The 18,817-nt window shown below is 48.9% G+C and overlaps 1 protein-coding gene across 2 annotated transcripts in view; it reads left to right on the top strand.

Annotated features, from left to right (window-relative positions):
• ARK2C (arkadia (RNF111) C-terminal like ring finger ubiquitin ligase 2C) overlaps window positions 1-18,817 on the top strand; it is a 51,768-nt gene that overhangs the window by 24,986 nt on the left and 7,965 nt on the right. For both annotated transcript variants that reach the window (XM_054003813.1, XM_054003812.1), the window contains exons 2-3: window positions 14,960-15,269; window positions 17,221-17,346. In XM_054003813.1, the coding sequence (XP_053859788.1) occupies window positions 14,960-15,269; window positions 17,221-17,346 (436 nt within the window). The remainder of the gene's footprint in view (window positions 1-14,959; window positions 15,270-17,220; window positions 17,347-18,817) is intronic.

The raw sequence follows: 18,817 nt of genomic DNA, 5'->3' as shown, positions 1-18,817 counted from the left end.
GCCAAGTCCTCAGGCTGGGGGTTTGGGGTGTTTCCTTGGCTTTTGGCCACTGGGAAGTAGCTGGAGTAGGTAGAGCACAGTCTGAGTTTGGAGTAAATCCCAAAGTGCTGAAATCCTGGTGGGTTGCTGATGAAAACCAGCGCTCACCCAAGGACTGGGCAGAGAGTGCTGGGATGCAATAATTGCTGAACTCCAGGGAAATGTGAGGTCACAGAGGCACAGTTAAAACAGCAATGCATCCTCAAAATATTGCCATCATTGGTTACAGGGCTTGTGGAATTTTGCTGTGTTTTAACTCTCACAGAACTTCAGGGTTAATGTGCCAAAGACAGAACAATCTGAAACACCCCCAGAATACTGGGGCTGCAGTGATGGCACTGCGATCAATCCTATTAAAAAGTGGATGTAAAAAAGGCAAAAGATTTGAGAAATGGCATTGTTGGCTGTCTGCATCTGGAAAAAAAAAAAAAAAAAAAGCCTGCCATTACTCAGTATAATCTGCTTTTCCAAAATTATTGGAAGGTAGGAAAAAAAAAATCCCACACATTTTTCTTTTCCCATTTTACACATTTAAGCCAGAATGAAAAATAGCTTATGAGATTTAAGCTATTTATTACCAAATAAAACTGCATCTGGGCCATGTGTTTCTGCGCCAAGTTTTGGCACTGTGAGAGCACAAATGTTGAGAGTTACGAGCCCCTCAAAAGCGAGGTGGATGGTGGAAACATTGACTTACTCCTAACTCTCTCAGGGAGGACAGATGCAAAGCTGGTTGTAGGGAAATGAGATGCTGCCTATGACATGGAGTTGTATCTGCAGCATCCTATGGGCTTAGGTGCAGCCCTGTGGGATGTTCTTGATGGAATAAATGGAAGCCAATTTGTGGTAACACCTGAGGGAACAGCTGGAGCTGTGTCAGGGGAGGTTTGGGTTGGGTATCAGGGAAAGGCTCTTCCCCCAGAGGGTGCTGGCACTGCCCAGGCTCCCCAGGGAATGGGCACGGCCCCGAGGCTGCCAGAGCTCCAGGAGCCTTTGGACAGCGCTGCCAGGGATGCACAGGGTGGGATTGTTGGGGTGTCTGTGCAGGGCTGTGAGCTGGACTGGGTGATCCTTGGGGGTCCCTTCCAGCTCAGGGTGTTCTGTGATTCTATGATGGAATAAGCAGGAATGTGATTTCCTCTTCCCGTTGTGGTAGAAAAGTGAATCCCTTGCACTCAGTCTCCTCCGGCTTCAGAGGGAGGGGAAAATACCCACAGGGGGCGGATTTCCATGCTGGAAGGGACAGCTGTTGTCACCTTGTCCATGCCACATCCCAAAATTAATTCCTGTGCACGTGGGGGGATGTCCTTTAGGAAACCAGCCCTGGTGCTGAGGAAGGGATTTTGGCTGTGGGCATGTGGTGCCCCACATTTTCAGACTGTGCCTGCTGCAGGGTTTTGTCAGGCTCATTGCCTGCCTGATGAGGATAAACCTCATCCTGCCCAGCTCACGGGTGGCAGCATTTTAGGCTCTGCTCAACCATGGTTTTACCTTGGCTTGTTCTAACGTGGAATCACAGGTCTCCTGCAGTGCCTCCCTCCACGGTGGATGCTTGGGCTCCTCTCCAAGCCTCCTTCCCAGCTTTGGCATCAATCTGAGCTGCTTATTGCTCCCAAGGAATCCCACCTCCTGCTTTTTATATAGCAAACATTTGTGCCTTCAGATGCTGCTGGGGCTCTGGGAGCTCATGGTTTGCTGATTACCAAAATTTGCTTTCCCTTGGATAGCCTGACACCGGCAAATAGCACCTGTACGGGTTTTTTTAGATGGGTGACTTTAGATTTAGCTGTATAAAATACATATTTTTTGCTGTTTGGTTAGAATTTTCCTTTATATGTTATTACAGCAGGGCTTAGCAGCACTAACTCATGCCAGGACCTCATGCAGAAATGTAAAGTAAGAGCTATTTCCACATCAAGGAACTGATGTTTCCCTTGTACTTTAAACACAGTTCTGTCTCTCCTGGAGTGACATGTACCTATAAAGTTCAGGATATTAAATCTAATAGGGAACAGGCTTCCAGGATCTTTGATTTTTAGCCACAGACTTCTTATTCATGGAGCGTAAAAGGGGAATTGCCAGGACACAGCGTGGCAGGACTCACAGTAGCTGGGGTTTTCCCAAACCTGAGTTCAAGTCAGTTCAGTGTAAAGAACTGCTGAGCTGCCCTGGTCTGTGCCAGCTCGCTGCCAGCATCCACTGCACCTCACACAGCTCCACACCAGCCTTGGTCCTCAGCAGGGACCCTGAGCCCAGGTGCAAGCAGGTGCCTCAAACCAGTGCACACTGATGGTCTGAACTCCAAAATGCTTTAGGCTGATTAAATGAAGAGGTCCAGTGGGCACAGGGAACTCGCAGGAGCTCCAAGGGTGCAATCATTCAATCATTCCCCCAGTCTGAGGGTGCTTTGAATGTGGGGCTGAGCTCTTGGGCTCAGGATGGGGACTTAAGAGCACTTTACAGGGGATTTGCTAGCATTGTTCTGGCACTGCATCCAACACACCCACCTTCTAGAGCAGTCTGCTCTCTCTGAAGAGATAATCCTCATTTTTTTGTACCTTGGCAGTTGTAATATGCTCCTGTATTCTGTGTAATGTCACTTGAAAGAGGAACCAGCTGCTGAGTTTTTACTGCCTTCTGGGGTGAGCAGGGACATTTTGTGGTGTGGCTTCTGAACCATCTGTAAAAACGTAAGGGGGACTATCATTATACTGTCCTCCCTGAGTGTCAGGTACTGCACAAGTTGCCCTCCTGGCACTCTGAGGGTTTCATGCAGGCTGGTAAATCCTTTGCACCCTACCTGATACAGGATTACAGGATTTAAGATAAAGCCCAGAGGGTGACCTGCAAAATGCCATCATCAACCAATCCCTTTGCAAGGGGATGTCCCATGTCCTGACTCCCTGCCAAAATGTTCTGGCTTAGGGGCTGATTTGCCAGAGAGCCAGGAAAGAAGAAAGGCTGGGCTGCCAAACATCTCCCATCCCAAACTGATGTGCTGTTCCTGGAAATGGTGAAACATTTCCACCTGTTTCCCAAAGCTGCCCCCCTCCCCGCAAACCACTGCCACACACTCTGTGGACATGATGGATGGGAATCTCCCACCCCTGGGCTTAAGATGCAGATAAATAAATCCTTCAGGAAAACCCAGCTGGTTATTACAGTCCCATTTAAAACAACGGGTGTGTGGGTGGGGAATTAATGCATGCAAAACAGAGGTGGATGGGGATTGATGCAGAATAACCCACCCAAAGCAGCCTCCTCTGTGTTTTCAGGGTAGGTTTCAAAGTCTGTTCCAATCTGTCCCTAGAGAGGAGGTTCAAAGCAGGTCAGGCAAACAATGCCTTCCAAAAAAAGGCATCTTTCCCCTCTTTGCTGATAGTGGGAGAACAGGATGAAAAGCCTTCACTGGAAACCCCTTTGTGGGGATATAACGTGTGTGGGAGAGGAAAGGGCCAAGACCACCACCACAGGTCCCAAAAGCTGCTGCGGAGGGCGGGGGTGTCGAGGCTGGCACAGGGCTGGGATGCTGTGGCTGCCAGGGCTGTGGATGATCCCTGGATCCCGAGTGCCCGTGGGGCACAGCCACACCACAGGACTCTGCTCCTGCCCGAGCCCCTCCCGTGCGTGCTGGGCTGGTGCTCGGCACCTGCAGCTGTGAGACCAGGGACAGTCACAAAATCTTTTGCTTAAACACGGACCAGAGTCAGCTGAGGGTATTGGCTCTTCCCATTGACTCCCTCTCCAGTTTAAAACTCCACGTGGAGCTCAGACCCCTAAGTTTTGGCAGCGTTTGGGTGAAGGGTTTTGGATGGGGCTGTCACAGAATTAAGAGGCTCAGTGCAGCCCCCAAGACCCTGCCGGGCCCTTGCAATGTCTGGCTGGATTTTTTTTTTCCCCCATGGTTTTGGCTTTTTGCCTGTTTCTGAATGTCCTGCATATCATTACTGGTAGGAGGGAGCTGCTGCAAACCTCCCTGGCCAGTCATTAGGAGCAGTTAAGAGTGTTTTTAAGGCAGGTGTTGAGCACTTCCAAATGCCTGGGGAGGGCTTTGGACACTGTGAAAGCAAGGAAACATTGGAAACACAAGTATTGAATTTCCTTTTCCAAACAACTGGCTGCAGCCTATCACTGCCTGTCAAAGTTGAAGGCACAAGTCAGCACGTTTTTACATTCCCAAGGGTAGAGATGGGGATTGCTCCAAGTGCTTCCCCATTGCAGAGAGAGCCAAGTAATAGGCTGCGGTCATGCCAGGCTTTTTTATTTCTTATTTTTAAATAGGGGATGAGTTCCTTCCCCTGGTTAATTATCATATTTCCAGGTTGGGGATTCATTCACATGGATGCATCACCCTGCTAGTAATGTAAAATCACAAAAGTTGAGCTTTATTAGCTCCCTTGACCAAAGGGCACCCAGACCCACTCCACTTCCTTTTCAACATTTTTATTTTTTAATTTGAGATAACTGGCCAGACCCTGGAGAAGAGCCTTTGAGCCCAGTATTCCCAAACTGGGAATACTCAAACTTTTTTTTTTTTTTTTTTTGCATTTTCCAGTGTAGAGCAATGCAGAACAGGCTTGGGTTTCACAGAGGAGCTGGATGGAATGGTGGGGAGGGAGAAGGGGTGGCTGAGCACGTAGAGTTGGGCTGATGGGCAAAGCCCCAGGAATTGCCTTAAAGTTTAGGTACCAGCCAAAGTTTCTCTGCCCTTGGAATTGCTGGAATTTTGCTCGGGCATAAGCCCTGCAGCCCAAAAAAAGCCTATGAGACCTGCAGTGTGGTTCCTGCTTTTAGCATGGGAGTTGTGGTCAAGTGATTCCCGTCAGCTGTTCCTTCTCCAACACCTTCAGACAAAACAGAAAGGAGAAACATTATATAGAAAACCATTCTCAGAGGAGCTTTTCAACATCTCCAAAACCACATTTCCTCCAGGGCTTGCTCCTGGCAGATGTGCAGGGCTGAGCCTAAACCCAGGAGAAACAGGGCAACCTGGGGAGAAAGAGCTGGGCTGGGTGAGAAACATCAAGCCAGGCTGTTGGGACCACCCATCCCTCCAGACATGCTGGAGCCTGAGAGGGTAGGGATGAAACTGGGACCACTAAATCCCAGAAAACATTTTCTCTCTGTGCAATTTGGCTTCTTTTTTTTTTTTTTTTTTTTTTTTTTTAATGTGATGATCCAAAAATCTCAAATACACCCTCGAATTCAACACTGAGAATAAGGCTATAATTAAAACACAGTGAGAAGTATAAAAGCAAAAAGACAGCTTTAAGTGTAGCAACGCTGCTGAAGTGTTTCTCCTTCCTCCTTGAAAAATATTGCTGAATTCAACACGTTGCTGTGAAACATCATCTTCAACAAAACTTTTTTCCCCCCCTGAAGCTAGTGGGAAAGAGTTGCAGGAAAAAAACTCTCATGCAGTGCTGTATAAACAGCTGTCTCCCTCCTGTGATGGGTCCAGGCTGCCTGGCTCTATCCCATCCCTCATTCTTGCCGGTTCCCATCCCCAGCCACTCAGCACCTCTTCAGTCTTGATGTAAATAGAGGTGGGGGTTTGGGACTAGATGATCTTTAAGTCCCTTCCAACCCTTAACTATCTATGATTTTCTGTAAATATCCTGATTAACGCTGGTCACTGATCACAAAATCACTGATTATCCTGAGTTGGAAGGGACCCATAGGGATCATTGAGTCCAACACCGAGCCCTGTGCTGAACAACCCTAAGAATCATGTGTTGGGTTTTGATTTTGTTGAATGCTGAGCTTAGGCCCTGGTAAGAGTCCCGCCTCCTCTTTTTTTTTTTTTTTTTTCTTTTTTTTTTCTTTTTTTTTTTTTTTTTTGTGTATTAATGCTGCACGTGGTTTCCCTGCGTGGTGTGCAGGAGAGGAGATGCTGTGCTCTGTCTTAGGGACCCTCCAGCCACACCAGCTCGTGTCACTCAGCAATTAATGAAATTAATGAGAGGCTTCATTAGTGTGGGAGGATGCTGACTGGGGATCGTACAAGCAGGCAGGGGCACTGTGCAGGCTCTGAGGTCTGTGTCTATGAGGATTTTTGGGAAGAGCTCAGCTGTGCTGTGCCTGCACAGAGGCACTGTGCAAAGAGGGCTGTGACCACCAAAGAATTAATCAGCAGTGGGGAGCCTGTCTGAACCCCTTTCCCCTGAATTCCTTTCAAGCACTTTTCCATCAGGTGTGAAGGACTCTGAGCAGGAGACGATAAACCTCCAGAACCTCATGTTGCCACCCAGGACACAAATATGCTCCACCAGCCACCACAGACCAACCCTTCATCCTGACTTGTCGCTGGCATGGCATAACCTGAACAAGTAAATAAGGCAAATTTAAATAGTCTTTATCCATTTATTGCATCTCCCAAACACAGATCTGGTGTCCTTTACCATTTCCCTGGCACTTGATATGCGGGATGGCAGGCTGGAGATGGCAGCCCATTATTTTAAGCATGGTTTTTGGCTTCTTGCATCTTGCCCCAGCAGAGCAGCAAAGTTGGTCCAGTGTTTAAAACACAAGTCATATAAGGAGCAGCTGAAGGAGCTGGGAAGGGGCTCAGCCTGGAGAAAAGGAGGCTCAGGGGAGACCTTGTGGCTCTGCACAGCTCCTGACAGGAGGGGACAGCCGGGGGGGTCGGGCTCTGCTCCCAGGGAACAGGGACAGGGCAAGGAAAAAGGCCTCAAGTTGTGCCAGAGGAGGTTCAGACAGGATATTAGAATTTTTCTTTGTCACTGCTGGAGTGGTCAGGCATTGGAATAAGTTGCTCAGGGAGGTGGCACTATCACCACCTCTGGAAGTGTTTGAGAGGTGTCTGGATGTGGCATTTGGATGGTTATGTGTGGTTATGGGTTAATGGCTGGACCAGTGATCCTGATGGTCTTTTTCAACCTTGATTGGATTCTGTGATTCTCAGTTTCACTAGATGAAATGAGAAAGCTTCTGGCAGAGGTGCTGAAAGTGAGACAGATTCCTTCCTGCCTGATAGATTTCACTTAAATTCTTTCCTCTTCTTTCATCCTCCCTGTCCCAATCTCCGCACCCTGCAATCAGCTCTCCTGTAACAGCAGTGAGACAGCACAGCATCTCCCTCTGCCAGACCACTCAACCTTTATGCAGCTGAATACCATGAATTTGGTCTGGGGGGGTCATTTATTTAATGTTATATTTTCCATGGCAGGGAGGTTGTAATTAGGTGATCTTTAGGGTCCCTTCCAACCCAAGCCATTCAATTGTTCTGTGACTGTCACACCTCACTTCCTATTAGTAAGTGAATTTTCTCTCATTTCGTAAGGGTATATTCACAAACAATTTGAAAGCATTAGCACGTGTCTGATGACACCAGGCAATTAGGAGCTTGTTTGTAGACGCAGTGTGAATCCCCCGCGGTGGCCTTCTGCATGTGCCACGTGAAGCTGGAGCTGCTCCCGTGATTTTGGCTTTTACTCACTGCACGCTGTCAGGGCCGAGGCAAACTTCCCACCGCGTTGCTGGCTCTGAGGGGAATTTTAATGCACATCCAGGGAAGCAAGCTGCAGGCTCCTGGGCTGTTAAAAGCCTGGCAGGCTCTCCTGGTGCTCGGAGAGGCTCCTGTTGAGGGGGCTTGTCTGCCTCCCCAGTGCAGGAGGAGGGGTCGCAGGGGGTCTAATCAGGACAAAGTGGCTGAGACAACCAGGCTCCATCCCCTAGCTCGGCTGATTACAACAGGCAGACCGTCCTCAGCTGTAAAACCTGTCAGTGAGATAAGCCAGGGCTCTCCAGGAGCTGCCATCTCCCTCTGCCACGATGGGACCTGGATGTGAACCAGCCCCAGCCTCCCTGACACCCCCAGCCTTGACAAACAGTCCAGGCTGCCTTACCCAGGGGAGATATTCACATGCTTTGCAGGCAGCTTAACAGCATGAGACAGATTTTGTTTTCCCCTCGAAGGTGGCCGGGCTCCCTGGGCTGCAGCTGTCTGCTCGAGACACCTACCCCAGCACCAGCTCCAGGCCTGGTCCAGGTCCTGTATCACTTACCAGTAGCCTGGTTGCATCAAGAGTGCTATGTCCTGAGGAAAGGAGGTGGAAATGAATAGTTCTGCCTTCTGGGTTTTTTTTTTCTTTTCATAAAGCCTGTAGCATCCCCTGTCTCGCTGCAGGGATTACCCAGAGGCTTTGCATCTCAGAGATGGGTCAGTGTTGAACGAGCACACAGATCCCTTGAGCCCTTCTGGCTGAAATACTGCTGGGTGGATAAATATGCATGTGCCTAGATGTAGTCAAACCCTGACTGATGCTAAAGCAGAATCCCCAGTGGCAGAAGCACCTAGGACCAGACCAGTGTATTTCTGTGACTCAGTGTCACCAACCTGCCAAAATTTATAATTCTCAGGGTTCACCCGGGGGTGCAAAGGAAACGGGAGCGTTTCTGTAAATGAAAAAATGTCCCAGCTGCTTTGGATAATGTATGGAAACAATAAATATAACTGTAGAAGAGAGGGAGAAAAGGAAAAAAAATAAAAAAAAAGCAGCAGCCGTGGAAGTGAGAAAGAGGCGGTGAGGAGGATGTGCTGAGTTTCCCTGCAGGTTTCCGCCACGCTCGACGCCTGTGAGAGCAAAGGGTGGAAATGGCACAGCAGCGAGCAGCCGAGCAGGTTCAGCTGTCCACAGGCCTGCATCATCTGCTGGCTTCCTAAAAACGAATTTGTACCTTCCTCAGTCTGAGGCTGAAGGCTGTGATGCCAGCTTCCAGCTGCGTGTTTTGGGTGCTTCGTAAATTGCTGTACAGCAGCTTTCCCCGTGGGCTTGTGGAGGATTTTCTTCGCAGTGCAGGTGGGGGATGTGGTTTGGCAGTGGGATTGGCAGTTCTGGGTTGGACTTGATGATCTGAGAGGGCTTTTCCAACCCAAATGATTCTATTATTGTATTCTGTGGTGCTAAATGATTCCGTGAGGCTGCGGCATCAAGGAGGTGATTGTGCCTCTCTGCCACACTCAGGTGGGAGCTGCCTCCAGCTCTGGGGTCCCCAGCACAGGAAGGACAGGGACTTGTTGGAGCCATTCCAGAGAATGCCACCAAGATTATCAGAGGGATGGTCCACCTCTGCTATGAGTAAAGGCTGAGAGAATTGGGATTGTTCAGCCTGGAAATGAGAAGGCTTCAGAATGACCTCATTGTGACCTCATTCCCTTCCAGTTCCTGAAGGGAATCTACAGGAAAGATGGGGCAAGAGCCTGGTGTGACAGGACGAGAGGGAATGGCTTCAGATTGAAAAAAGTAGGTTTAGATTAGATATTAGGCAAATCTTTCCAGTGAGGGTGGTGAGGCCCTGGCACAGGTTGCACAGAGAATCTGTGGGGGCCCCATCCCTGGCGGTGTCCAAGGCCAGGTTGGACAGGGCTTGGAATAACCTGGGATACAGGAACATGTCCCTGTCCATGGCAGAGGATTGGAACTAGATGACCTTCAGAGACCTGTTCCAGCCCAAACCATTCTATGATTGTGTGATTGTGTGATTGCAGAACTGAGTATCTGTGGGGCGTACTGCAGGCTGTAGAGGCCCAGAGCAGTGGGATGTCACACAGACCAGCCCCACAACAGGTTTTCAGCATCACAGTGTGAAGCTGCAGCTTCACAGCAGCAGAGGAGGGCCAGGCCAGGTGGAGCAGCCACAGATCCACACTCATGTTCTGTCAGTGGCAGGAATCACCCAAGTACTGATTCTCCACCCGTTGATCCCTGGTGCTGAACTTGGCTTCAGGATGTGATCAAAGAAGCTGAGGGGGACTGGAAACAGCAACCAGCAGAGCATTACACAAGACAGGGAGATGTTGGTGGTGGTCATCCAAAGGCATCCCTGGCCATATGGTCCTACACCATCACAAAATGCCACAGGCTCTTTTGGGTCAGACTTGTCCCCAGTTACGCCAGAAAACCACCCAGCTGTTTTTCCCACCCCACAGATAGCCTGGCTTGCCCAAGACATGATTGATTTCTCCAGCAGATCCTCTCTTGGTCTCCATGTGTTATCACAAATTTTGAGGCTTGCAAAGCACCTTTTAGACCTGGATTATCTTGATTCAGGCATTAGCTGTCTCCATGGCTTAGCTGAGCATAATGCAACAAGGGTTGTCCAAGCTGGGAGCTTAGGTGGGTGTGTGGGCATCTGGGGGCATTTTGAGGACATTTGGCCTCAACCTGTGACAGGAAAACTACCCAAAACTGGAGCAAATCACCTGCTTTGCTGACACAGATGTGATGCATCGCTCATCTCAGAGCTGCTGATCTGATGTTGCTCTGAGCTGTCATCATCTGCTACAGCAACAGTATTTAAATGAAAGGAAGTACCATCAGGACAACAAAATAGTTTTTGGCTGGTGGGCAGCCTGACAGTGATCCCAGGTAAATCAGTTCTTCACAGCTCCAGACAGGATCAACTGGAATTACTCTAGGCACCAGGAGCATGCCAGTGAGCCTCACACAGGGGGCTGGCCCTCTCATCCCAACCAGCAGGCTGGGCACAGCAAAAGGTGTTTCCAGGCTGGCCTTGGTCAAAAGCCTCTCTAGGAATGGTGAGGACTGCATTGCCTCTGTAGACTTCCCTGAAAATCTTCCCTGGAGATATGAAAAAACTGGACAAAATCCCGAGTAACGTGTTATAGGGGCCCCGCTTGAGCAGGAGGATTGGACTAGATGATCTCTAGTGGTCCTTCCAACTTTAACTCTGGGATTTTGTGATTGTCTCCTGGGCTGAAGAAGGCAAGTGTTTGGACATGGAGGGTAAGCCGTAAAAGCATCCAAGATCTGGCTAATCTCTCTTCCTGCTAAATCAAAGTATCCCAATGGAGGAGGAGAATCCTTCTATGGTGTGACGACCGAAACTTGAGTTCATTAGGCTGAGAGAAAAGTCTCTGCCTTGCTGATTCTGGAGCAGCATTGCCTTCATGTGGGCACTAGTGGACAGGTGATGGGGAATAAGGATCGTGGAGGATGCAGTTAGTGGCTCTGGAGCATGATAGGCACACTCTACATCCTCATTGTCTTTGCTGTGGATATGTCCCCAAAGCTTGGCTAATGAAAATGTCAGCTCTGCCCTTGCAGTGGGGAGTGAAAACAAAAGCTGGAACGTGGTATCAGGACTCGGTTTTAGTCATGGATTAGTCTCTGCTGTGGCATACATTGCTATCCAAGCAAAAAGCAGATTAAATCCGTGAATTCAATTTTCTTGAAGTGTCTTATGGGCAATGGCTATGCTTGTTGGTGTCAATGCAAATGTGATCTAGGACCACACTTGTGCCTTGGAACAGAGGGAGAAGACTTTGTGCCAGCAAAGTAATCAGTAACAGACCTTCTGGGTCTCCACAACTCTCTGAAAGCAGGGGGCAGCCAGGTGGGAGTCAGGCTCTGCTCCCCAGGAACAAGGGACAGGATGAGAGGAAATGGCCTTGAGCTTTCCCAGAAGTTTAGGTTGAATATTGGGAAAAGATTCTTCACAGAAAGTGTGGTCTGGCTTTGGAAGAGGCATTCAGGGAAGTGGTGGAGTCCCCACTTCTGGAAGTGTTCAGTAGTTGTGTGAATGTGGCACCTGGGGGCAAGGGTTGAACACGATGACTCTGGGTTAATGAACTTGCTGATCTTAGAGAACTTTTCCAACCTTAACAATCCTGTGATTCTCTGACACTGCTAATGTGTGAGCCTCTGTGGAATTCAAAGGGATAAGTGCCTGCTTTTGGTGTTGATTGTGGTGAGTTACCTGGACAAGGATGCCCAGCTCATGTTTGCAGGCTGACACTGTATTTACCTTATGTACATGAGACCAAAATGTGGACTGGGAAAGCCATCCCCACCAGGGCTGTTTGCATCTAGAAGCAACGAGCAGGAGACGATAAACTCAAAAATAACTACTTTTAAAAGTGTAGTGTTCTGTTTTGAGCTGTTACTTGTTTGCCAGGGCATTCTGGGGCTCCCCAGCACCCTGCTTAGTGAGGACTGGCTCTTTGTTTTGCAGACTGGATTGGTTATGCCAGCAGTGTAATTGGATAACTGCTAATAAGCATAGGATTGCTGAAGTATTCCCCAAAGTCTTTGCTTTGCTGTAAAAATCCTCATCAGCAATTGGATTAGTTGAAGAGAATGAACAATTACTACGTAGGGTAATGTGTTATGTTAAGACAAATTGATGGGTTTTATTTAATCATATGGTCTCGGCCACATCTTGATGGTGTTACTCCTATGAAGAGAAATGCATCACTGCACCAGTAGGTACTAGCAAAAAATACTGAAAAATGCTTTATTTAATTAATTAGTTCCTAAAGATAAGGCTAATTGACTCTGTACCAAAACAAAATGAGTTAGGCTTTTGCCTTCCGATACATTAGCTCTGTGTATCTTCCTGCACACATACTACAGGTAAAGTTTGTGTGTTCTGGACCTTGGGAAAGTATGACTGAGCTCCTCTCAAGGACTGTCTTTGTATGAGAGGCAAAATCCAAGTCAAAAACATGGCCAGCTAATTTGCCCACCTGCGCTCCCTAGTTCACCATGGCTCTGGCATCAAAGGCCCGCCACACATTTAACTGAATTAAGGGTTCCCATGACTCAGTAAAAGCTGGAAATCACTGGCTGAGGTTGCACCAGGCACTGAGAGACAAGAGAGTCACAGGAGATGAGAGACAGGCTTTCTCTGCTTTACTTACGTGCTAGAGAATGTGTCCCAGGAGATGTGGGGGAGTCTCCCTGCGTTTCACTGTCTGGTATCGCCCCAAGACATTTTTGTCTGGAATACAGCTGAACTCAGCGTGGCGGCACAGGCTGGTGTGTTAGTGTGCGCAGGGGATTTAGCACTTTCACCTGCTCTCACACCTTGTCTCCAGGCCCTGTGAAGGCCTGGGGGTGCACAGTGGTTCACCCGTGACCTGCTGCAGCAGTTCTCCACTGGGAGAGCACATGGCCATCAGAGGCTGAGCAATTCCCGCGAGTTCCCTGGCAAGTACCAAGCACTCACAGCAGCCAAGAAGCTTCTCCTCACAATTCCCTTCAGCAATGGGCCAGGGAAGTGCAGGATTCCCCATTTCATTAATCAGCCTTTACCTCTTTGTGGTGAATTTGGGCCAGGCTGTCAGGAGCAAATACAACCTGCAGGGGAACAGGGTATATATGAATGGCTCTTTGGCCTGGGTTTGCAGCGCTGTCATTGAGGAGCAGCAGGTCTGATCCCACCGCCTCTAGTTTTAATTAATATCGTGGTCGAATCATGCTGTTATCTGACAGCAGGGGAAATTATCACCTCAGGAAGCACTGCTGTGGGTGGCACATATTGTGTAACCTGCTCTCTCTCAGAGGGGCACTGTGGAGGATTAGTTTGCATTTAAGAGATGCTGTGTGTAATTATGCACAGTTTTGCAAACCATCCATTTCTGATAGGCCCTCTCCTGTTGTTTCTCCTGCTGGCATCTGGCTTGCTCAGGACTCCCTGAGCTGCTGTGATGGACTGGCCCTGCCTGCCAGGGAGATGTGAGCAGAAGGGATCTGGGTGAAGAAGACATGATGTACATGCTTGTGCTTTGGGACGAAATAGCGTCTCTTGGTGCTGCTGTTCTGGGATGTTTTGTACCATTCACAAAGATTAAAATAGAAAAAGGAAGATGGGGTGTTCAAAACACTGCAAAAAGGCAAGTGTCCCATCCCGGGGCTGATCCTCAGCAAGACGCATCTCTAATAGCCTCACTCAAGTCCCATCCTTAATTTCTGAATTGACTCTTTCCCCAGCTGAAGAGCCAAAAGTTTTGCATGATGCCTGTAAACGATCCAGGAATGTAGGAATTAACATGCTGGACTGGGCCAAGGGCCTGTCCAAGCAAGGATCTTGAGCAAAGTGCAAGCCAGTGCCAGATGTTTTGCAAAACGCCTCCACTATGGATATCTTTCACACCTCATTTCTTCCTCATTCCCATCAGCTTCATGACTGGTCTCATAGCAGTCCATGTTGTGTTTCCAGCAGCTGCTCTCTCCCTGCATGCAGGTCATGAGTTGTTGGAGGATCTCAACAAACACACAGGGCCTTCATCCCTACTCTCAGAGGTGGAAGTTGTCTCACTCATTTCCTGAAGTCAGTGTGAGGCAATTTTTTAGAGCAGAGATTATTTCCTTGGCTATGAGACAGTTTTAGAGAGGCAATGAAATGACTTGCAGGAAAAGTCTGCAATTCAGAGAAAACATTCAAAACTTCTGTGAGACAATATCCAAACCCAAATATTTTAGAACACAGGTTTTGTTGTTTATTTCCTTTTCTAGAGTGTTTGAGCCTACATCACAGAATGGTTAGGGTTGGAAAGGACCTTTAAAGGTCATCTAGTTCAGCCCCACTGCCATGGGCAGGGACATTTCTCACTAGACAAAGTTGCTCCAAACCTCATCTAACCTGGCCTCAAACACTTCCAAGGAGGGCACATCCCTGTCTTTTTTGGGCAATCTGTGCCAGGGCCTCACCACCCTCAGCACAAAAAATGTCTTCCTCCTATCTAGGCTGAATCTCCTCTCTTTTTGTTTAAAACCATCACTCCCTTTTCTATCTCCAAAGGCTCTATTAAGACTTTTGTTCTTTTTCTGTTTAAGATAGGAAAGCCAAAACAAGCTCAAAGCAGTTTCCATCAGTACACACTTCAACTTGGAGACAAAACAGGACTTTGAACCCAAATCTACGTTTTGGCTCCAATGTTTTCTTGGATAAGAAATACCATTAGTCAAAACCAGCACTTTTCCTTGCAATCAGCTTTTAACTTGTTCTCTTTTATTTGTGTTTTTTTTAATAAACCTTCTGCAAGTGGAGAGCAACAGCCGTTTGCCCGACCCTTTTCCTGGGTGGGCGACCGCGGCGCTGGTCTGCCCTGCCCGCCGCCGGCCCCCGTGACCGCTGTGCTCTTCTCTTCCAGGTGCTCCCTTTCAAAGGTCTCAGCATCCCCATGCTACCTCCTGCCGGCATTTCCACCTGGGTCCCCAGCCTCAGCTCTCGGCCGACTTCGCCCTGCCTCACGCGGTGCAGCCGCAGCCGGGGCTGGCTCCCCACATGGCCCCCGCGCACCAGCACAGCGGCGCCCTGCACCAGCCCCTGGCGCCGGTGCCCGCCCTGCCCTTCCAGGACGTCGCCGGGCCCTCCTTCCTACCTCAGGCGCTACACCAGCAATACCTCCTCCAGCAGCAGCTCCTCGAGGCGCAGCACCGCCGGCTCATGCCCCATCCCAGGTAAGGGGATCCCGCTCTTCCCAAAGGATGTGGAGAAGCCGCGCCAACCTCACGTCGCCTGTGGAGCCGCAGCCGCGCTGGCGGGGTTGGGTTTTCTTCTCGAGCTCACCTGTGTGCACTGAAAATGCGTCCACCAGAAGGGAGGCTGCAGGGCAGGCTGCACCTGAAGGTGTGCCCTTCCTGTGGGGATCCCTACTGTGCTCATCTGGTGTGTCCCATTATTATCACTCCTAGGAGAATCATGCTGGTGTTGCTGGGGACCTTTCCTGTCCCTGCATGCATGAGCTGCATCCTCGTGGCTGCTGTTTCAAAACCATGCAAGAGGCTGTGCCCCACCTGCCTCATCAGGTTATACACATGGAGGTCGTGCTGCTCAGGGTTTGGCAGGCTTTCCGTCTCTGTGAGGGAATGATGCCGCTGACCTGCAGCACGCTCTGTCACCGAGAGCATCCTAAATCCACGCTGAGCTGACTAACGCAGAGAGAATTGCTGTAACTCAGCGGAGATGGAAATGGATGCCTGGCCTTGTCTTGATTGTGTTTCTCGAGAGAGGAGTGATTTTTTTTGGAAACATATGGAAGCTATTTGTGGGTTGTACCCATGGATCAAGAATCAGAGGATGAGACTTTGCAATGATGCTTCATTTGGAAAGAATGCTATGGATAGAAAATCCTTTCTTGCCATGTCCTTTCTGTCTGAAAATTGTGTGTTCTTCTCATCATTGTTTTGTTATGTATCAACTGGATTTTAGGTGGATTTAATGATTAGCTAATAACTGGGTAGCAAGTATGTTCTGGGCTGAGAAACCAATGATACAAGTGTTTATTTCTTAGTCATAAGCTGAATTCAAATAAAAGCACAGAGCACAATTCCATGCAGAATCTGCTTTGGTAAATGCTGTCAGTGTTGTATTTGCAAGTGGGCTGTAGTGTGGAAGAAGGCAGGAACCTCTTGCACAGTCCCAGTGCTTGTCTCTGAAAGCTGCAATGGAGCAGGATGTCAGAACCCTTACAGGTGTGGGGCAGGCGGTCCCAGTAATGGGAATATAGGTTATGCCTTTAAGAGTGAAGCCTCTGAACTGAGGCTGCATGAAAAGTTATTTACCTGGCAGTCCCCTGCTCCATTTGCCCCAGTTTTTTCCTGAAGATTTTCTTTGAGATGGTTCCACCGGTCAGGAAGCAAAAGGGTGGGAGCCTGTCTGTAATGCAAATCCTGCTTGTGCATCCACCCTGTCTCTTGCCAAATGTGGACACTGATCCAGCAGCACACGCTCTTCCCCTGAGTAGTTCAAATAAGCAATAATCATGAGACTCAAATCCCAAGAAAAACCTTGCTGTATTTTCTAGCACTTTCTTTTCCCTGCCTGCAATGGCAGCAGAGCAGAGGGAGAAGGACCTGGAACCCAGCCTGGCCTGTCCATCATCCAAAGAAATGCTGGCAAAAGCCAGTGAGAGTAAATTCTGCTTTCAGTCACTCATGAGTAATCTGGTTATGAATGAGGTTCCCCAGGAGTTTATGGATGGCATGGGAGACAAGACAACCTGCAGCTTCTTTATGATGATGGATCACGGCTGGAGCAGGGGCACCTTTTACTTTGTGTGTTGTTTATGGGGCTGACTGCAGCAAAAAAGGAAATAGTGCGAACTGCACAAAGCTGCTGAGAAGTTGTTTGGCTTCCCCTTCTTCTCTGCACGTTGCCAGCAAATAGCATCTCCTGCAAACTGAGCATTTGTGGGTGCCACAGGGCCTGAGAGTGGATTGCTGCATGATGGCTGTGAGGGAACGACGGCCCTGGGTTCCTCTTCCCATCATCCCTTACACCCGCCTGGAGTGCTTAGCTTTGGACACTTGTCCACAAGCCCAGCCTTTGGGGTTTGCCCACGGGTTCTTGGCAGGAATTCCAGTGCCCACTCGTGTCTGACCCTCCCTGTTGCTGCTCTCCTCCCCGCAGGCGGGCCCAAGAGCGCATGTCTGTCCAGCCTCACCGCCTACACCCCAGCTTCGACTTCAGCCACCAACTGCAGACTCCACAACCCATGGGCCCCCAGCCCAGGTATTTGGCAGAGGGCACGGACTGGTAAGTGATCCCCATTTCACTGCTGCATCCAGTGAGGTGTTTAAGAAGTCCTGGGAAGGCTGCAGGTTTTGGGGAATGCCATCAGGGATCAGGGCTTTGAAGAAAGCTAATGAGTCAGCTCAGTGGTTACAGTGTGGGGAGTGTGCGATGCGAAAAGTCATCTCTGAAAGGTCTGTGAGAGTGTGAAAGCTTCCTATATAAACGGATCTTTGAATAACTTAGGTTGGAAAAGCCTTCCAAGACCATGGAGACCAAGCATTCCCCAGCACAGCCAAGGCTACCACTGACCCATGTCCTCAAGTGCCACATCCACATGGCTTTTAAGTCCCTCCAGGAGTGGGGACTCCAGCATTGCCCTGGGCACCTGTGCCAGGGCTGGACAGCTCCTTGGGTGAAGAAATTTTCCCTAATAGGCAATCTAAACTTCCCCTGGCAGAACTTGAGGCCATTCCCTCACCTCCCGTCCCTGTTCCCTGGGAGCAGATTCTGTTCCCCCCCTGGCTGTCCCCTCCTGTCAGGGAGTCGTGCAGAGCCACAAGGTCCCCCCTGAGCCTCCTTTCTCCAGGCTGAGCCCCTTTCCAGCTCCCTGAGTTGCTCTTCATCAGACTTGTGCTCCAGAGCCTTCCCCAGCTCCATTGCCCTGCTTTAGGCACATTCCATTGTTGTTCATAACTTTTCACCTACAGATTTAGAGAGAAGCCAAGCATTAATTCTCCCTAGTTGCTCTTTGTGCTGTAGGGCACAGAGAGTGTTTTTTTCCTGTAGACCACTGTCTGCCTGAACTAGACCTTTTGCTGTCCTTCAGGCACTCAAAACCCAGTGGCCATAATATTTTCTGTGGTCCAAATTAGGGAGCACCATGCTACCCTGCCATGCAGGGTGGTATGAATGGAGATTTGTTCATCATTCTCCAACTGCAGTGTTCAATACCCTGGAAAAGTTTTGCAAGAAATTGTTCATTTCATTTTCAGAGCAGGTTGAGAGCCCTTGAACAGTTAATAAAGTATGGTAACCTGGTCAAAAGAATGAGAAAATAAAAACATTCTCCTGAGTAGCTGCTTGTAAGCTGGGCAAAGTCCATTCTGTGCACTGAATGGAAAAAATAGCATGTGAACTTGTAATTAAAGACAATCGCAATGTATTTGCACAAGAGGACTGGAATAAAATGGCAGAGGAAGTCTTAATGATGGCATTTCCTAACATCTGAGCACTCCACTCTGCAAATGAAAAGTCCTTTTAACCCAGGGTTGTTGCTTTTTTTTTCCCCCTTCAGTGCATAATACACAATCTAAAATATGACCACATCCTTCTGCAATTTTCTTCTCAGGTGTTCCCATTATTGGCACTCCTGTGGGCTGAATGTGGTGGGGATGACATTTTTCGGATTGGTTTGCAAAGCAGCTCATGTACCATCTGGATAGAGCGATTCTTTCTGCCTCTCTTTCAGCTCAGAGTGCTTAATTATGATCAT

This window comes from Vidua macroura, chromosome Z (assembly GCF_024509145.1).
Source record: "Vidua macroura isolate BioBank_ID:100142 chromosome Z, ASM2450914v1, whole genome shotgun sequence".
Lineage (NCBI taxonomy): Eukaryota > Metazoa > Chordata > Aves > Passeriformes > Viduidae > Vidua > Vidua macroura.
The sequence above is the reverse complement of the archived record's forward strand: the minus strand, read 5'-3'. Positions and strand labels throughout refer to the sequence as shown.